At 37.1% G+C, this 18,896-nt stretch overlaps 1 protein-coding gene across 12 annotated transcripts in view; it reads left to right on the forward strand.

The window, feature by feature from the left end:
* CARF (calcium responsive transcription factor) overlaps window positions 1–18,896 on the forward strand; it is an 86,553-nt gene that overhangs the window by 51,383 nt on the left and 16,274 nt on the right. For 11 of the 12 annotated variants that reach the window (XR_002516236.2, XR_002516238.2, XR_002516239.2 and 8 more), the window contains 5 exons: window positions 1,303–1,432; window positions 2,988–3,072; window positions 9,127–9,316; window positions 14,906–15,026; window positions 17,863–18,006. Coding sequence is in view for 9 of the 12 variants with exons in the window: in XM_031651460.1 (XP_031507320.1) it covers window positions 1,303–1,432; window positions 2,988–3,072; window positions 9,127–9,316; window positions 14,906–15,026; window positions 17,863–18,006 (670 nt within the window). In the remaining 3 variants the exon portion in view is untranslated. The remainder of the gene's footprint in view (window positions 1–1,302; window positions 1,433–2,987; window positions 3,073–9,126; window positions 9,317–14,905; window positions 15,027–17,862; window positions 18,007–18,896) is intronic. The other variant, XM_031651463.1, reaches the window with a different exon arrangement.

The raw sequence follows: 18,896 nt of genomic DNA on the forward strand, positions 1-18,896 counted from the left end.
TAAATATTTTAGAAAAATCATCTTATGAAAGTCAGTGCTAAAATTGATCTCCTTAGGTAAAAGATTACGAATTAAATAATTAGAAAACAGCTCTTCACCCAAATAAATTTAAAGTTCATTTTTCAACTCCTGTCTAGATTAGCTATTTGATTTAAGAATTCTATGAAGCCGGTTGACTCGTGCTTCCTCCCAAATGACCAGTGAGCATAAAATAAATTCTTCTAAATTATAACAGTAATAATAACAGCAACAATAGCAAGAATATAATGCTAATAGCTTCAGAAGTTTTTATTTATATCTTTCTTTTTTTTTTGGAGGCACAGTCTCACTCTATCCCCTAGGCTGGAGTACAGTGGTGGCATGATCTCAGCTCACTGCAATCTCTGACTCCCAGGTTCAAGCAATTCTCCTGCCTCAGCCTCCTGAGTAGCAGGGATTACAGATGCCTGCAACCACGCCTGGCTAATTTTTATATTTTTAGTAGAGCCGGGGCTTCACCATGTTGGCCAGACTGGTCTCGAACTCCTGACCTTGGGTGATCCACCCGCCTCCGCCTCCCAAAGTGCTGGGATTACACATGTAAGCCACTGTGGCTGGCCATTTATATCCTTATCAATATTTTTATTAGCCATGTGACTCATTACTTTTTTTTTTAATACTATCCTTTTTATCCTGTTGCTCTTTTCCTCTTTCCTTGGCCCCTTCAGATTCAGAAAAGAGAATCATGCTCCCTATTTCTCCTTATATAGTCTTTACCTGTTTGATAATATGCCTATTAGTTCTCTTTTTTTTTTTTTTTTTTTTTTTTTGCTTTCCTCCCTTTTCCCTCAATTTGAATCTCTTTTCTAACCTCATAGCTATACTGTTTTGTTGCTGCTTCATAGCTAATGGTTTAGGGCAGATATTTTCACCTTAGTGTTATCATTCTTTGTTAATAGTCATTAGGACATGAAGAGAAAAACAAAGATTGCAGAAAACATTATGAGTATGAGCACAGTATATAGACAAAATTAGTTTTACATTTTCCTATATATTGCAGAACTCTTAAGATACAATTATTTCTACCACTTTTATATCCTGGCTGTTCAATATAAATTCTAAAAATTATAAAATTACAGTAGTCAGTATTATAATTTAAAGTAAACAGGTATCAGAGAAATTCTCAATAAAGCATTATTCGTTTATTCTCAATAAAGCGTAAATTTTCTTTACCTATTACAAATGCGTAAGTTTTAGTTAGGTATATTCTTATGGTCTTATTCAAGATATTGATGTTACTTTGTTCTTGTTTTTGTTGTTAAGATGTCCCTGAAGAGAAACCCAGTGACAGAAACTTATCAACTGTAAGGGTGGATACTCTAGCAGACAATACCAGCAATTACATTCTTCATCCTCAAACGTCCTTCACATTGCCCAAAAAGTCAGTGACCAGGTAAGTCCATGGGAAAGAGAAGCTCATCTTTTAACATCACCATGGAAATCTTTTTTACAAATTACACATTTAAAGCTGGCTGACTATAGAGAAAATCAGAAAATAGAAGGAACTATCATTGAATATATCTTTAGTTATTTTAAGGCATCTGGGTCATAAGGAGGCTACTTTGGAAGCTATAAATGTCAAAAGTGCTACTTTTCCTCAGTGACATCTGTTATCTTTTGAAACAGTATGAAAATTGTATTAGTTCATTTAGTCTGACACTAACAGACTTTTTAGAATAAAGAAACATTCATGGCTAGGCACTGTGGTTCACGCCTGTAATCCCAACACTTTGGGAGGACAAGGCAGGTAAATCATGAGATTGGGAGTTCAAGACCAGCCTGGCCAAGATGATGAAACCCGTCTCTACTAAAAATACAAAAATTAGCTGGGTGTGGTGGTGGGCGCCTGTAATTCCAGCTACTTGGGAGGCTGAGGCAGAGAATTGCTTGAACCCGGGAGGCGGAGGTTGCAGTGAGCTGAGATTATACCACTGCACTCCAGCCTGGGCAACAGAGCGAGACTCCATTTAAAAAAAAAAAAAAAGACCAGATGTGGTGGCTTATGCCTGTAATCCCAGCACCTTGGGAGGCCAAGGTGGGCAGATCACGAGGTCAGGAGATCGAGACCATCCTGGCTAACACAGTGAAACCCTGTCTCTACTAAAAATACAAAAAAAAAAAAAAAATTAACTGGGCGTGGTGGCATGCGCCTTTAGTCCCAGCTACTTGGGAGGCTGAGGCAGGAGAATGGCGTGAACCTGGGAGGCGGAGCTTGCAGTGAGCGGAGATTGCGCCACTGTACTCCAGCCTGGGTGACAGAGTGAGACTCTGTCTTGAAAACAAAAACAAAAACGAAAAAAAACATTCATTATGGTTCCTAAAGTTTTAAAGGTGTTTTATCACATTTTTATGCATAGAATTCCTCTGTGGTAAAATGTTTAAAATGTTTTTTGCCAACTTTTTTTTCAGTTTTTGTTTTTGTTTTAAAATAATACTATGATATTTTAGGGAAATATGTACATGGCTTATGTATTGTTTATATTATTTTAATTGTTCCATAAAAGTGTTTTTGAATTAAGATATTATTTTTGACATTTAATCTTAGAACTTAGTAATGTTACTTTTCACTTGATCTTAGCCAAAAGGCCAAGAAGTGACACATAATGTTACTTTAAACTAGTCAAATTTAACATTTTTTTGATAATGAAAACAGTTATATATTAAGAGCACAAAATAAGCTTTGGGAGAGATATATAAAACACTTGAATTTGTTGGGACTACATGTATCTGGAAGAACAAACTTAGGTCTTTGACTTAGTAGTTAATAAAATAGTAATTGTTAAAGAGAATAATAACTAATGCACCCATCAGACCAATCTGTAGTTATTGTTAAAACTTCTTATTGATGACCTCAGTATTTGTCTTTGATACTAAGAGGATAAAGCAGTTGAATGCATTTTGTGTGTTCATTGAACTGCATGTTTATATATATTCCTCTCCTATGCCAGAATGCTGGAAGAACCCCTTCTGGCACCTCTTCAGCCACTTTCTTCTAACACACCTATATGGGCCTGCCGTCTTAGGAGCTGTGAGGTGAGTTAAAAATAATTATTACCTAGAATTACTTACCTGCTTATAACCACAGGTCATCCCCAAATGCCACTTTTGAGTACAACTAATATAGGCTATATTTACAATATTTTGTTTGTGTTTTTGTTAAATCTGATTTCATGTATTGTTGAATTATTAGAGATTCTAAGCTTTGTTAAAGCAGAGGTTATATAAATCTGTTTACATTTCACTATTATTTCTTCTCTTGCAACTCTCTTCCCTCATAGTCCATGAAACTTCACTATCATGTTTCTCTACTATTAACTTTTCAACCATTTCTTTTCTTTCTTTGCTTGCACTTATTTTTTTTTCATATTATCAGTAGAAAATTCTTTAAGGCTCACTTTCTGACTTTGTCTTTTTTCTCTCTGTATTTTGTCTTTTGGAGCACTTACCTACTTTGTTGACTTTCAACTCATATCTATAAAAATGATTTCCAAGTCCGTATCACCAGTTTTTATATTTATTTATTATTGAGACGGAGTCTCACTCTGTCCCCCAGGCTGTAGTATAGTGGTGCAATCTGAGCTCACTGCAACTTCTGCCTCCTGGGTTCAAGCGATTTTTGTGCCTCGGCCTCCCAAGTAGCTGGGACTACAGGCATGTGCCACCACACCTGGCTAATTTTTTGTATTTTTAGCAGAGATGGGATTTCACTATGTTGGCCAGACTGGTCTCGAACTCCTGGGGTGATCCACCCACCTCGGCCTCCCAAAGTGCTGGGATTACAGGTGTGAACCACTGTACCAGGCCAGATTTTGAATTCTGCCTTCCTCTTGTCCCAGATATCTGGCTACTTGCTTGAAGGTTTATTTGAATTTCACCTCAAATTCACCATATCCCATACTGAAATCATCTACCATGCCACAACTGGCTCCACTTCCAAAATTCCATGTCTGTGTAATGACAAATACCATTTCCTTAGATACCCGGGCATAAAGTTTTGTACTAATTTCTTCCTTTCCCACATTTGGTAGTCACCAGATTCTTTTTTTTTGAGATGGAGTCTCACTCTGTCATGTAGGCTGGAGTGCAGTGGCGCTGTCTCTGGTCACTGCAACCTCCGCCTCCCAGGTTCAAGCAATTCTCCTGCCTCAGCCTCTTGAGTAGCTGGGACTATTTGCATGTGCCACCATGCTCAGCTAATTTTTGTATTTTTAGTAGAGACGGAGTTTTGCTATGTTTGCCAGGCTGGTCTCGAACTCCCGACCTCAGGTGATCCTCCTGCCTCAGCCTCCCAAAGTGCTGGGATTACAGGTGTGAGCCACTGCACCCTGAAGTAGTCACCAGATTCTTTTAGTTTTTCGTTTAAAGTATCTTTTTCTTTTTGGCCCATTTTTCAATAGGCCTTTGTCCTCTTGTGCTTGATTACAGGAATAGCCTGCCCCCTAACATCTTTGACTCTCTCATTTCTGGTCCCTAATGTATATTTTTCTAAGGCTACTTGTATTTGAAGATTGTTTTAATTGTCTTTTCTCAGTGCCCAATTAAGTTGTGTTATTTTTTCCACATTATTTAGCCACTGTAGCTAGTTTCAAAGGCCTTTCATAATCTGGTATCATCCTACCTTATCCTACTTTATTTCCTACTTTTCTCAAACTCATCTTCATTCTTGTTAGCCTAGTCTTCCTACTTTCGACAGATACTCCAGAATTTTTTTTTAGCTCTCCCTTTACCCATTTGTATTTCCTTTTCGTATATGTTACTTTTTTCTTCTACTTACCATTTCTAACTATTCTTCAAATCCCAATGCAAGTCCTACATATCTTTTGTGTAAATTATCTAATGATTATTTTAGCCTTTACCTATTTCTCTCTTTAAATTCTTTAGTATTAATTGTCATTCTTAATTATTTACTAGCTTAGGCCGGGCGCCGTGGCTCACTTCTGTAATTCTAGCACTTTGGGAAGCCAAGGCAGGCGGATCACTTGAAGTCAGGAGTTCGAGAGCAACCTGGCCAATGTGACAAAACTCCATCTCTGCTAAAAATACAAAAATTGGCCGGGTGTGGTGGTGGGCAGGAGAATCACTTGAATTTAGGAGACAGAGGTTGCAGTGAGCCAACATCACACCACTGCATTCCAGCCTCCATGACAGAGTGAGACTCCATCTCAAAAAAAAAACAATTTAAAAATAAAATTATTTACTAGCTTGGATTGTTCACTGTTACGTAACATTCACACTTTTTGAGGAAAGGGACCATGCCTACTCTATATACAAACCATAGATGGTAATGAATATTTAACTATCAGAATGCTTCATTGTTTTAAACAAATCTTAAAATGTGGGAAAGGAAAATATTCTTTGTATTTTAATGTTTTGAGAAAATTTCTTATGAAAAACCTTGTGCTATATGTATTACATTTGTTAGGACATTATCGTTGTTGCTTTTCTAAGTAGAGTGAGTGTATGTATATACATATATATGTGTGTGTATGTGTGTGTGTTTAGGTTTTTCTCCCCCTACCTTTTGTTAGTCATAGTTTTTCAGTGGTTTCCTAAGGTTACTGTTGTGATTGTTTGATGAGGGTTTTAAAAATCATTATTATAAGCCTCATGGAATGCTATGGATATTAGAGCATTTGTTAATACAATCATGCAACCAAATCACCTTGTGTTACAACTATAGTGCATTGTGTGGCTTACCTAAAATCATAGTGTATCTTGTAAGAAAGTGAATACTACTGTCCAACAGACTTGAGTATGGTTGTCCAAGATGAACCACTTCTTTCCCAGTGAGGGACTCTTTTTCCTCTCCCAAGCTACATCAGTGATAAAAACAATTTTGAGTTGGCCAGGTACGGTGGCTCATGTCTGTAATCCCAGCACTTTAGGGGGTTGAGGTGGGTGGATCACAAGGTCAGGAGATTGAGACCATCCTGGCCAACATGGTGAAACCCCGTCTCTACTGAAAATACAAAAATTAGTCTGGCATGGTGGCACGCGCCTGTAGTCCCAGCTACTTGGGAGGCTGAGGCAGGAGAATTGCTTGAACCCAGGAGGCAGAGGTTGCAGTGAGCCGAGATGATACCACTGCACTCCAGCCTGGTGACAGAGGGAGACTCCGTCTCAAAAAAAAAAAAAAATTTTTTTTTTTTTTTGTGTTAATGGCTGAGGAAATATTTTCTGCATTTTGGTTCAAAATATTGTTTAGTAGTCTTTTATTTTTTGAATTTCTCATTTAATGATGTTTTACTGTAGGCATTTTTTTCAGATTTGACTAAAGTGTATTAACTGGACAAATTTCAATACTGTATTAAAATTGTATCCGTAAGCCTATGTGTAAGTATATATAATTCTGATTATATTATACTGATTTTTTCTTTATTGACATATATTCTAATTTTATTTATAAATAAATTATAGTATTATAACTAAAATTTATATTCATTTATTTGTGGTGAGTTTTGATAAAGAGTTGTCTAGGTTAGCAGAAAAATTATAAACATAAGCATTTTGATTATTTTAGAGGAAATTGCAGATAATGTATTGTTTGGCATCAGATTATCTCTTAACTATTATAACCAAAAGTACAGCCACAACGGTATTTTGATACCTTTCTATTTGTTAAATGTATTCTTCCTCTCTGCCCACATCTCTGTTCTTGTTTCCTCTAAGGGGGGGAAACATATGTGGAGTTAATTCTAGGTCTCTACATTTCATTGTAAGAGATCACAGTTAACGTATTTTTTCTGTTGATATAGAAAAAAAAGTTTCTCCTCAGCTGGGTGCAGTGGCTCATGCCTGTAATCCCATCACTTTGGGAGGCCAAGGCAGGCAGATCACCTGAGATCAGGAGTTCGAGACCAGCCTGGTCAACATGGCGAAACCTCGTCTCTACTAAAAATAGGCATGGTGGTGCACGCCTGTAATCCCAGCTACTTGGAAGGCTGAGGCAAGAGAATCATCTGAACCCAGGAGATGGAGGTTGTAGTGAGCTGAGATAGCACCATTGCACTCCAACCTGGGCAACAAGAGTGAAACTCCATCTCAAAAACAAAAGCAAAAACAAAAAAAGAAAAGAAAAAGTTTCTCCTCTAGTACAGGGATACTCAAATGGTTATATATAGATAATATAAATTTATTTACATTATTTATTTATACTTTTCCTTGTTTTAGAAAAAATTTAAGAGCGCTTACAAAAAATATGTAAAATATATTAGCAAGGTAGAAATTAAACGTGGAAACTAAACAGTAAAGACAGACAAGGATGGGAACATAAAATGGAAGTAAGAAAATACATGTCTTAACCAACTGTGTGTGTTTGTGTGTATACATATACTTGTCTATAATCAAGATATATGCTTTTCTTTTTTTTTCTTTTTTTTTTTTTTTTTTTGAGACGGAGTCTCGCTCTGCCGCCCAGGCTGGAGTGCAGTGGCCCGATCTCAGCTCACTGCAAGCTCCACCTCCTGGGTTCACGCCATTCTCCTGCCTCAGCCTCCGAGTAGCTGGGACTACAGGCACCCGCCACCACGCCCGGCTAGTTTTTTGCATTTTTAGTAGAGACGGGGTTTCACCGTGTTAGCCAGGATGGTCTCGATCTCCTGACCTCGTGATCCACCCACCTCGGCCTCCCAAAGTGCTGGGATTACAGGCTTGAGCCACCGCGCCCAGCCGATATATGCTTTTCAAAAGGGGAAACTTAGTTACTAAATTCTGTGTCTTTCAGATTTAAAAATTATGCTAATTTCCATAAGATAAAAGCAAACCATTAACTATTTTTGGTACTAAGACCAAACAGAAATTTCTCTCAGAGGAGGATCTTCTTTTTTTATTATTTTATTTTACTTTTATTTTATTTTATTTTATTTTATTTTATTTGAGACGGAATCTTGCTCTGTTGCCCAGGCTGGAGTGCAGTGGCGCGGACTCCGCTCACTGCAACCTCCACCTCCTGGGTTCAAGCGATTTTCCTACCTCAGCCTCCCGAGTAGCTGGGACTACAGGCACCCGCCACCACGTCCAGCTAATTTTTTGTATTTTTAGTAGAGACGGGGTTTCACCGTGTTAGCCAGGATGGTCTCGATCTCCTGACCTCGTGATCCACCTGCCTCAGCCTCCCAAAGTGTTGGGATTACAGGCGTGAGCCACTGCGCCCGGCCGGATCTTCTTTTTTTAAAAAATAGAGTCTTACTCTATTGCCCAGGCTGGAGTGAAGTGGCACAATCTCAACTCACTGCAACCTCCATCTCGCAGGTTCAAGGGATTCTCATGCCTCAGCCTCCCAGGTAGCTGGAATTACAGGCAAGCGCCACCACGCCCAGCTAATTTTTGTATTTTTCGTACTGATGGGGTTTCACCATATTGGCCAGGATGGTTTCGAACTCTTGACCTCAGGTGATCTGCCCGCCTTCGCCTCCCAAAGTGCTGGGATTACAGGCGTGAGCCACCGTGCCCGGCCTCAGAGAGGGATCTTCATAAAAAGAATGTTGATATATTGAGCAAATTCTTCTACAGCCTTTTATCAATCACTCACAATTTTCATTGGATTTCTAATAGATGCATGGCATCCTATCAAAATTAATCTCAGGCATTCCCGCCTGCCCTCCTTCCCTCTTTCCCTCCTTCCCTCCCTCCCCTTTCCTTTCTCCTCCCCACCCCACTCCACCAAAAAAAATCAGTTTCAGTAAAGGAGGCCCCACAGGGAATGAGTACTTTGTGGCTAGTTTTATGCTGATCTGGATTGATCCAGGATAGAGTTTTAAATATCTGAAAGAATGGATATACATTGTATGTTCTTGCAAGTTATCTTTTCTAAATATTCTTTGTCTCAAACAAGACGTTGATAAAGATAGTATGGCAAATGAGTTTGGCATTATATTCCGTAACAAACACCTGCAAAATACCCATTTGATGATACTGGTTGAACTCAAATCAGACCCACTGTTTGTAATAGACCATTAATCTGAGGGCACAAGTGACATTCTCTTGTGCAAGGCGATGAGTCTTCCATTTTGGACAACCATCTCATTATATTTATTATGCAATGAAGTGTATTTGCTAGTAATTTTGTTTAATTTCTACCACATGCAGAAAATTGGAGATTCATACCGTGGCTACTGTGTAAGTGAGACTGAATTAGAAAGTGTCCTAACATTTCACAAGCAGCAAACACAGAGTGTTTGGGGGACCCGTCAGTCTCCAAGCCCAGCCAAGCCTGCTACACGCTTGATGTGGAAATCCCAGTATGTTCCGTATGATGGAATCCCATTTGTTAATGCAGGTACTTTTTTAAAGACTTATTTTAAAAGGTTCAGCAGCAGCCATAGTCTGTTGTGAAAATGTGATTTTCCTAAGGTGATACAATTTTATTATGGTAGCTGACAATTGAATGCTAATTGAAATGCATATTAAATTGAAAAAACTTATAGTAAATATAATCAATTACCTTATAAGATTGCATTTTAATATATCAGAATGAGTAACACTTCTTTCATGTATTATACTGAAAAATAAAATATCGAAGTTTCAGTTAACCTGTTTAATAAAATATTAAAAGAGCAATTTTATTTTAAATATATACATCAGCTGTGTTTTTCCCCTTCAGATTAAATATTTTAGCCTTCTCTCTTAATTTGTTTTGTGGGGGAAATTTGTGTGTATTTTATGTAGCTTGTAACTCTGGAGCTACTGTATAGAATTTGTATACAATCTGGAGTTATAGAATTCTGATACTAAAGTTCTCAAGCATTAGGTATGTTATATACAGTATTCTCAGAGACTGGGTTAGTTGTTTACTAAGGGAGTAGTTTCAAGCAAATCTCTTAGACTAGTTAAAGCCCCAAAGAATCTAAAACTAAGCAATTTATTTTAGGACTATGAGGGCAGTAATTTAGCTGAAAGAGTTGCAGTTTCATCCTGGACCTCTGAGGTTAATGAGAAGTACTTAAGAGAAGATGAGATAAATGTAACCACTTCTGCCTGAGTTTCATCAGTAGTCTATAAAAGAAATGCAACATTAAAAATAAATGAGCTGGGTTATTTGTTTATTTATATATTTATTTATTTATTTATTTTAAATGTGGTGGCTCATGCCTATAGTCCCAGCACTTTGGGAGGCCAAAGCAAGAGGATTGCTTGAGCCCACGAGTTTGAGAGAATCCCTGGGCAAAACAGAGAGACCTCATCTTTACAAAAAAATAATAAATTACCTGGACATGGTGGCATGGGCCTGTAGTCCCAGCTATTTGGGAAGCTGAGGTAGAAGGATCACTTGACCCTTGGAGGTCGAGGCTGCAGTGAACCATGATCATGCCACTGCACTCCAGCCTGTGTGGCAAAGTAAGACCCTGTCTTTAAAAAAAAAAAAACAAAAACAAAACAAAAAAAAAACTAACAAATAATAAAATGAACTTGAAATCCTGTAGCCTTCCTTTTTCCCATCCTAGATCTAATCTCCTTAACCCTCCATAGGTAACTACTACATGAATTTCATGTGTATCATTCTAGTCTATATTTTTATACTTTACCTTACATATTGTATCTACAATAATATATTTTAGGCCGGGCGCGGTGGCTCAAGCCTGTAATCCCAGCACTTTGGGAGGCCGAGACGGGTGGATCACGAGGTCAGGAGATCGAGACCATCCTGGCTAACACGGTGAAACCCCGTCTCTACTAAAAATACAAAAAACTAGCCGGGCGAGGTGGCGGGCGCCTGTAGTCCCAGCTACTCGGAGGCTGAGGCAGGAGAATGGCGGGAACCCGGGAGGCGGAGCTTGCAGTGAGCTGAGATCCGGCCACTGCACTCCAGCCCGGGCTACAGAGCAGAACTCCGTCTCAAAAAAAAAATATATATATATATATATATATATATATTTTATTGTTTTGGATTTTTTTTTAAATGTGTAAATAGTAAAGTATAGATATTGTTTTGCAAATTTTTTCACTCACCCTTTTTTTTTTTTTTACATCTATTGGTATTGATATTTATAAATCCTAGTTAATCCAATTTAATCATTGTATAATATTCCAGCATATGACCAAACCAGTAATTTTCTATTGATCATCATTTAGGTTGTTTCCAACTTTTCATTGTTATGAAGAATGCTGTAGTGAAACCTCCACACTATATATACTCTAATGAAAAAGCTGTAATTAGTTTTTCTAGAATTACAATTGTGAATTATGGGTGTGAATTATGCCCATTTCATCTTTACAAGATTATCTTAAAATTGCTCTCAAAAGTGATTGTACAGATCCAGAATCCTTTTGAAATTTTTTGGACCACATATATTTCAGAATTCTGAATTTTTTTAATGTAATGTGGTAACATTATGGAATACTCCTAGCAGGTATTCTATAGACCAGCAGTCCCCAATCTTTTTGGCACCAGGGACTGGTTTTGTGGAAGACGGTTTTTCCACGGACCAGGATGGGGGATGGGGGATGGTTTCGGGATGACTCAAGCACATTACATTTATTGTGCACTTTATTTCTATTACTACATTGTAATATGTAATGAAACAATTACACAACTCACCAGAATGTAGAGTCAGTGGGACCCCTGAGCTTGTCTTCCTGCAACTAGCAGGTCCCAGCTGGAGGTGATGGAAGGCAGTGACAGATCATCAGGCATTAGATTCTCATAGGGAGCCTGCAACCTAGATCCCTTGCATGTGCAGTTCCTAACAGGGTTTGTGCTTCTATGAGAATCTAATGCTGCCACTGATCTGACAGGAGGCAGGGCTCAGGAGGTAATGCAAGTGATGGGGAGTGGCTGTATATACAGGTGAAGCGTTGCTGGCTTGCCCACTGCTCACCTCCTGCTGTGCGGCCTGGTTCCTAACAGGCTACAGACTGATAGTGGTCCATAGTCTGGAGGTTAGAGACCCCCGCTATAGCCAATATCACATAATCAAACACTAATTCTTTATTACATAGTCATACCAAGAGAAACAAATAAAGACTATAAATAACCTCACACAGCTCAGGCCTGGTTTTGCAGCCAAGTGAGTCCTGAAAAAACTGTTTGCTGAGCTTTTTGGATTTCAGATTTGTACATAAGGGTTTGACAACTTGTGCCAATTTTCACTCCTGTCAGCAGTTGTGTGAAAATTTCATTTCTCCATATTTACTTCATGACTTAGCTTTGCCAGGTGTTTAAAAATCTTTTTTTTTTTTTTTTTTTTTTTTTTTTGAGACAGGGTCTCACTCTGTCACCCAGGCTGGAGTACAGTGGTGTGATCTCAGCTCACTGCAATCTCAATCTCCTTGGCTCAAGAGATCCTCCTGCCTCAGCCTCCTGAGTAACTGGGACTACAGGCATATGCCACTATGCTCAGCTAATTTTTGCATTTTTTTTTTGTGGAGATGAGGTTTTGCCATGTTGCCTAGGCTGGTCTCAAACTCCTAAACTCAAGCAATCTGCCCACCTCAGCCTCCCAAAGTGCCGGTATTACAGGCGTGAGCCACTGCCCAGCCTTAAAAAACCTTTAAATTATGGAAATTTTTACATGTGAATCAAAGTAGAGATAATAATATAAGAAACCCCGTGACTCCAGTGTCTGTCTTCCAGCTTCAACGACTGTCAGTGTATGGTCAATCTTGTGTCATACCCCTTACAATTCCTCATTCCCTAGATGGTTTTGTAGCACATTTCAGATATATCATTCCTTCTGTAATTACTAAAGTATATGGTGTATAGTAAAGCATATGTCTCTAAAAGATAAGGACTCCTTACATATGTCTATACATATATGTGTGTATATATATACACACACACACATATATATATATATCAATCCCATTATCACACTTAAGAAAATTCATAGTAACTTTTTAATGTTATAAAATGTTCAGTGTTTACATTTTCCCACTTATCTCACAGGTTTTTCCCCCCCTTAAAGGTTGTTGAAATTCAAATCCAAACAGCATCTACAGACTGCATTTAGTTAATAAATCTCTTAAACTTCTTTTAATTTGAAGATTTCTCTCCTCTTCTAGGTAGTTTGTTCTGTAATATTTGCCATATTCTGGGTTTTGCTTATTCCATCTGTGTGATGTAGTTTTTGCTCTTTATCTCTTCTGTTTTCTGTAAACAGGTCTAGAGCCTTGATTAAATGCAGATTTGATTTTTGCAAGAATACCTCCTCCCGTGCTGTGTACTTATTGCCACCTGTGTGTGTCTCTGTTTGTGGTGTTCAGATTGATCGGTGGATTCAGTTGTTTTAGAGTATTGTCAAATGTTTTTATTTTTGCCAATCCAAGGAGTATGAGATAGTATTTTACTATTGTTTTAATTTGTATTTCCCTGTTTACCTGTAAAGTTGAACATCTTTTTCTTTGTTCATTTACTACCTTTTTTTTCTTTCTGACTTGGCTATTCATAGCCTTTGCCCATTTTTCTGAGTGGTTGTTTATTAATTATTTATGATTGTTTGTAGTTTACATAGTAATTCTACATGGAGAATTACTATGTTATATATGTTATAAAATGCTATTTCTCACACTATTACTTTTATGTTTACTTATGGTATCTTCTAAACAAGTTTTTATATTTTAGTGTCAGTTTTATCAACATTTTTGTTAGTAACTGGTGTTTTTATTTTATATTTTAAAAGTTTGCTGTATCCTACAGTAGTGTAAGATACTCAGCTTAAAATCAAGTTATATAATTTTCACATCTACTTATTTGTATTATCTATTGCTGTGTAACAAATTATACCAAACTTAGTGGCTGAAAACAACAAATGTGAATTATCTCACAGTTTCTGTGAGTCAGGAATCCAAGAGTGACTCAGCAAAGTGGTTCAGCTGCAGTCATCTCATGACTTGACTGAGGGAGGGTCTACTTTCAGATTCACTCTTGTGGCTGTCAGCAGGCCTTACTCCTTGCCATGTGGGCCTTTCCACAGAGCTCCCTTACCACATGGCAGCTGATTACATCCAGAGAGAGCAATTCAAACAAGAGTAAGAGAGAGTAGCCAAATGGAAGTTACAGTCTTTTTATAACCTAGTATCAAAAATAACTTCCTATCATTTTTGCCATATTTATTAAACATAATAAGTCTAGCCCATGTTCAAGGGGAGGGGGTTACTCAAGGGCATGAATACTAGAAGGCATGGATTACTGGGGGCCATCTTAGGGCTGGCTGCTGTATTAACAGCCCAAATAAAAATAAGAAAATAATTATAAAAGGAAATAAAAATATAAATGATACTAATATTTATTAACCAAATGTAACATTTGCTCACTATTTATAAAGTGGTATAAAAGCCATATGTCAGGTGGGGCACAGTGGCTCATGCCTCTAATCGCAGCCCTTTGGGAGGCCAAGGCAGGCGGATCACTTAAGGTTAGGAGTTCAAAGGCAGGTGGATCCCTTGAGGTTAGGGGTTCAAAACCAGCCTGGACAACATGGCAAAACTCTGTCTCTACTAAAAATACAAAAATTAGCCTGGCATGGTGGCACACACCTATAGTCCCAGCTACTCAGGAGGCTGAGGCAGGAGAATTGCTTGAACCTAGGAGGTGGAGGTTGCAGTGAGCCAAGATCACGCCACTGCACTCCAGCCTGGGCGACAGAGTGAGAGTCCGTCTCAAAAAAAAAAAAAAAAAATTGTATGCCAGTAGACATTCAGTAAATGTGATATTCACTAATTTTCTTACCATAATTATGGTACCTTTGGTAAATTTTAAAATAAACTTTTAAATTTATATGTTTGTATATCTTAGACTTATTAATGTTTTCTTTCCTTAAAGCTGTATACTTGAAAGATTTTGACATTGCCACCACCAAGTTACTTTTAATCTAGTGTCTAGAATAGATGGACACTTGAATTAATATCAATAGTTGATTTTGGCCCACAGGGAGTAGAGCTGTGGTAATGGAGTGTCAGTATGGGCCAAGAAGAAAAGGTTTCCAGTTAAAAAAAGTCAGTGAGCAGGAAAGCAGGTCTTGTCAGCTCTACAAAGCCACTTGTCCAGCTCGGTAAGCTTTATTTTCTTTTATTTGTTTTTTATTAAGAACTTATTTTTGAATAGCTAATACACATATTTTATTAGGTTTATACAGTACTGAAAAGTATACAGTGAATTCTAAGTTTTCTCTTACGCACGTTTGTTCTGTCTTTAAAGCAACAACTCTTACTAGTTTTGAGTCATCTTCCAAAGATATTCTGTGTATATGGATGCATATAAAGGCAGAAACAGAGATCTCCTTCTCTACCCCTATAAATGTTGTTGAAAATCTCAGTAAAGCTCACTAATATTTTCTTTCCTTAAACTTAGATAGTAGTGTACCTTTTTTCTTGATATGAATTCACATAGATTTATTCTCAATCTGAATGCCTATTGTGGTTATATACTGCAGAGATATGCTACATACTAGTGTTAATGTAATGACATAAACTTTCTTTTTTTTCGTTCTCAGTGTATCTCAAAGCTGACTCCATATATATGTACTTATATATATATTACATATATGTACTTATATATATATTACATATATGTACATAAAAGTACTATTTTTAATAGCCATTCCATTTATGGATGAATTATTTAATTCATGTAAGCTGTGAAAGGTATTCCTTATTAGTGTTATACAAAGCTACAATTATTAACATTGTACATATTTGTGCACTCCTACAAGTGTTTCAGTAGGAAAAATTCCTAGAAATGAAATTGGTAGGGCAAAGGCTGTATCTTTTAAAAATGTTGACAAATATTGCAAAGTTACTTTTTAGAGCGATTTTATCAATTTACCAACGTAGTAAGTTCTAGATAGATTAGGACTACAGAGTAGTCATTGCTCTGGGTAAGAATGAAAAATGTGAACCAATGAAAGATTTCACAATGTCCTTTATGAATGTAAATTTTTTAGACATTGAAAGTATTTTAAGACTTTTTAAATATATTAAAAGTGTTTTAAACTATTCGGTAAAATAAAAAATTTAAAAGATAATATGTAGTGGTTGGACTTAGTTGATCTTTGAAACGCTTTTAGTATCACATCTCATGTTATTAATACCTCAGCATTCTTGGCCGAGCACGGTGGCTCACACCTGTAATCCGAGCACTTTAGGAGGCCAAGGCAGGTGGATCATGAGGTTAGGAGTTTGAGACAAACCTGGCCAACTGGTGAAACCCCATCTGTACTAAAAATATAAAAAATTAGGTGGGCCCCTGTAATCCCAGCTACTCGGGAGGCTGAGGCAGGAGAATTGGTTGAATCCAGGAAACGGAGGTTGCTGTGAGCTTGAGACTGTGCCACTGCACTCCAGCCTGGGCAACAGAGCAAGACTCCATCTCAAAAAAAATAAAATAAAATAAAATAAATACCTTAGCATTCTCAAGAAGTTTTTAAAGCCCATTTACAAGGCTTTTCATATTTAATCCTATAATATTAACTTTAGGGAATATTTAAACCTGACTGTGAAACAAACTTTCAGTTGCTTTTTTTTTTTTCCATTTAGCCTTGACTTGAAACTTTTATCAACTGCTTCTTAAATATAAGCAATATAAAAACTTTAAGTATTACTTGGGGAAAAACCTCTACATGTGAAGAAATAATTTTATTTTCCTTCGTTCTACAAGTACTTTTTGACTATCTACTCTGTGCCCAGAAACTACATTGGTTGCCATGGGAAGGAGGGAAACCAAAAGAGGAATAAAATTTTACTTAATCCCAGGGAATGCATCAGGAAACAAAAACTAGTAGACAACATGGTAGTATAGAATATAGTGTGAAATACATGATTTAACTACCTATTGAGGTATTTAAAGAAGGAATATATCCATACAAATTCATGGCAGGAAAGAAAGTACAATTTAAACTGGATGTTGAGGTTTAAATTGAATTTGGGTGGGTAGAGAGTTAGAGGGGTGATATTGTAGGTTAAGAGAACCATATAACTAAAGCTACAGAGGCCGGGTGCGGTGGCTCATGCCTATAATCCCAGCACTCTGGGAGGCTGAGGCGGGTGGATCACTTGAGGTGAGGAGTTTGTGACCAGCCTGACCAACATGGTGAAACCCTGTCTCTATTAAAAATACAAAAAAAAATTAGCCGGGCATAGTGACACATGCCTGTAATCCCAGCTACTGGGGAGGCTAAGGCAAGAGAATCACCTGTGACATTGAATTATCAAGTGGATTTAAGTAATGAAAGATTGGAGGCACAGGCCTGGAAGGAGGCTATTAAAGTAATCTAGGGCCAGGCATGGCAGCTCACGCCTGTAATCCCAGCACTTCAGGAGGCCGAGGTAGGCGGATCACCTGAGGTCGGGAGGTCAAGACCAGCCTGACCAACATAGAAAAACCCCGTCTCTACTAAAACTACAAAATTAGCCGGCAGTGGTGGCATACGCCTGTAATCCCAGCTACTAGGGAGGCTGAGGCAGGAGAATTGCTTGAATCCAGGAGGCAGAGGTTGCAATGAGCTGAGATCATGCCATTGCACTCCAGCCTGGGCAACAAGAGCAAAACTCCATCTCAAAAATAAATAAATAAATAAATAAATAAATAAATGTAATCCAGGCATGAGATTCTGCCTTCCAGGAGAATGAAGAGAAGGCAAATCTAGGGGAAAAAAATGGTAAAGTCTGTAAATACTTAGATATTTTTCCTCAAATCATGTTTACTTTTAATTTGCTAAGTATTAATACAACTGGGAATATGGCATATATTTTATATAAGCCTCTGAATACTTTACAGATAAATAGAATTTTCTCTAAGCTTAAATGCTTAAAGTACACTTCTGGTTGATAAAATAGATTTTCTTGAGATTATAATATAATGAAACAAATTCTTCTTTATCTTGTATCAAGGATTTACATTAAAAAGGTACAGAAGTTTCCTGAATATAGAGTTCCTACAGACCCCAAAATTGACAAGAAAATTATCAGAATGGAGCAGGAGAAAGCTTTTAACATGCTAAAGAAGAACTTGGTAGATGCTGGTGGTGTTCTTAGGTATGACATTTTTATAGTTCTTTTATTTTATAAATTAATTAGCTCAATTTCCAATAATTATTTTGTAAGGGAAATTATAGTTTTCCAATTATTTCATTAAGTAACAGTTTTACAAGGTAGAGGTATCAATAGTTCCCTAGATATTAAATTGATTTGCCACTGTGTAAGCCATTGAGTTTCTCACCCCCAGTTGTAGATAATTCAGACCAAAGAATTATACCATACCGTAAAACATATACTCTGTATACCATATACTATGTAAAAGTTTTTTCTCAGAATGACAGACATATTTAATATACTTTATTATATATTAGTACTTTGTTTTAGATACTTACTATGAGCAGAAACTGCAGCTGCCTGTCATTTTTTTTTAACTAATCTTTGATTACTTATGGCAGCCAGAAATGAATTCTAAGCCCTAAATAAAATTCCATTTTACACCTTTTATGCTTTAGGTTTTAAATGAGAAATATTAGCATTCTTTTTTACTTTCCTTTATGTGTCAGTCCGGGTGAATAATTTGTTACTGTATAATGGATTTAAGTGTATGGAATATCGTTTTTGTGTGATCTTTAAAAAAACTTTTAGGTATGTGAAAAATAAATTGAGTCAATAATTAGATCCTTCAATGAAAGTCAAAAATATCACTAAAACAATTAGATCCTGCAGTTTGAAGAACATTGCATATAATTTTTAAGTAGGCAGTTATCAGTCATTGTAAGAATTTTATACAGAAATATCAATTAAAGCAGTATCCTACCAGACTAGTTCATTTTCCTACCGTCTTTTTTTTTTTTTTTTTCCGCATGGCTCTCCAAGAGATCTGCATTCACCTTTAGTTAATTTTCTTGCTCACTTGGCCAGCAGGAGCTGGGAGTGCTATAGAGGCA

This window comes from Papio anubis, chromosome 10, assembly GCF_008728515.1.
Source record: "Papio anubis isolate 15944 chromosome 10, Panubis1.0, whole genome shotgun sequence".
In the NCBI taxonomy this organism is placed as follows: Eukaryota; Metazoa; Chordata; class Mammalia; order Primates; family Cercopithecidae; genus Papio; species Papio anubis.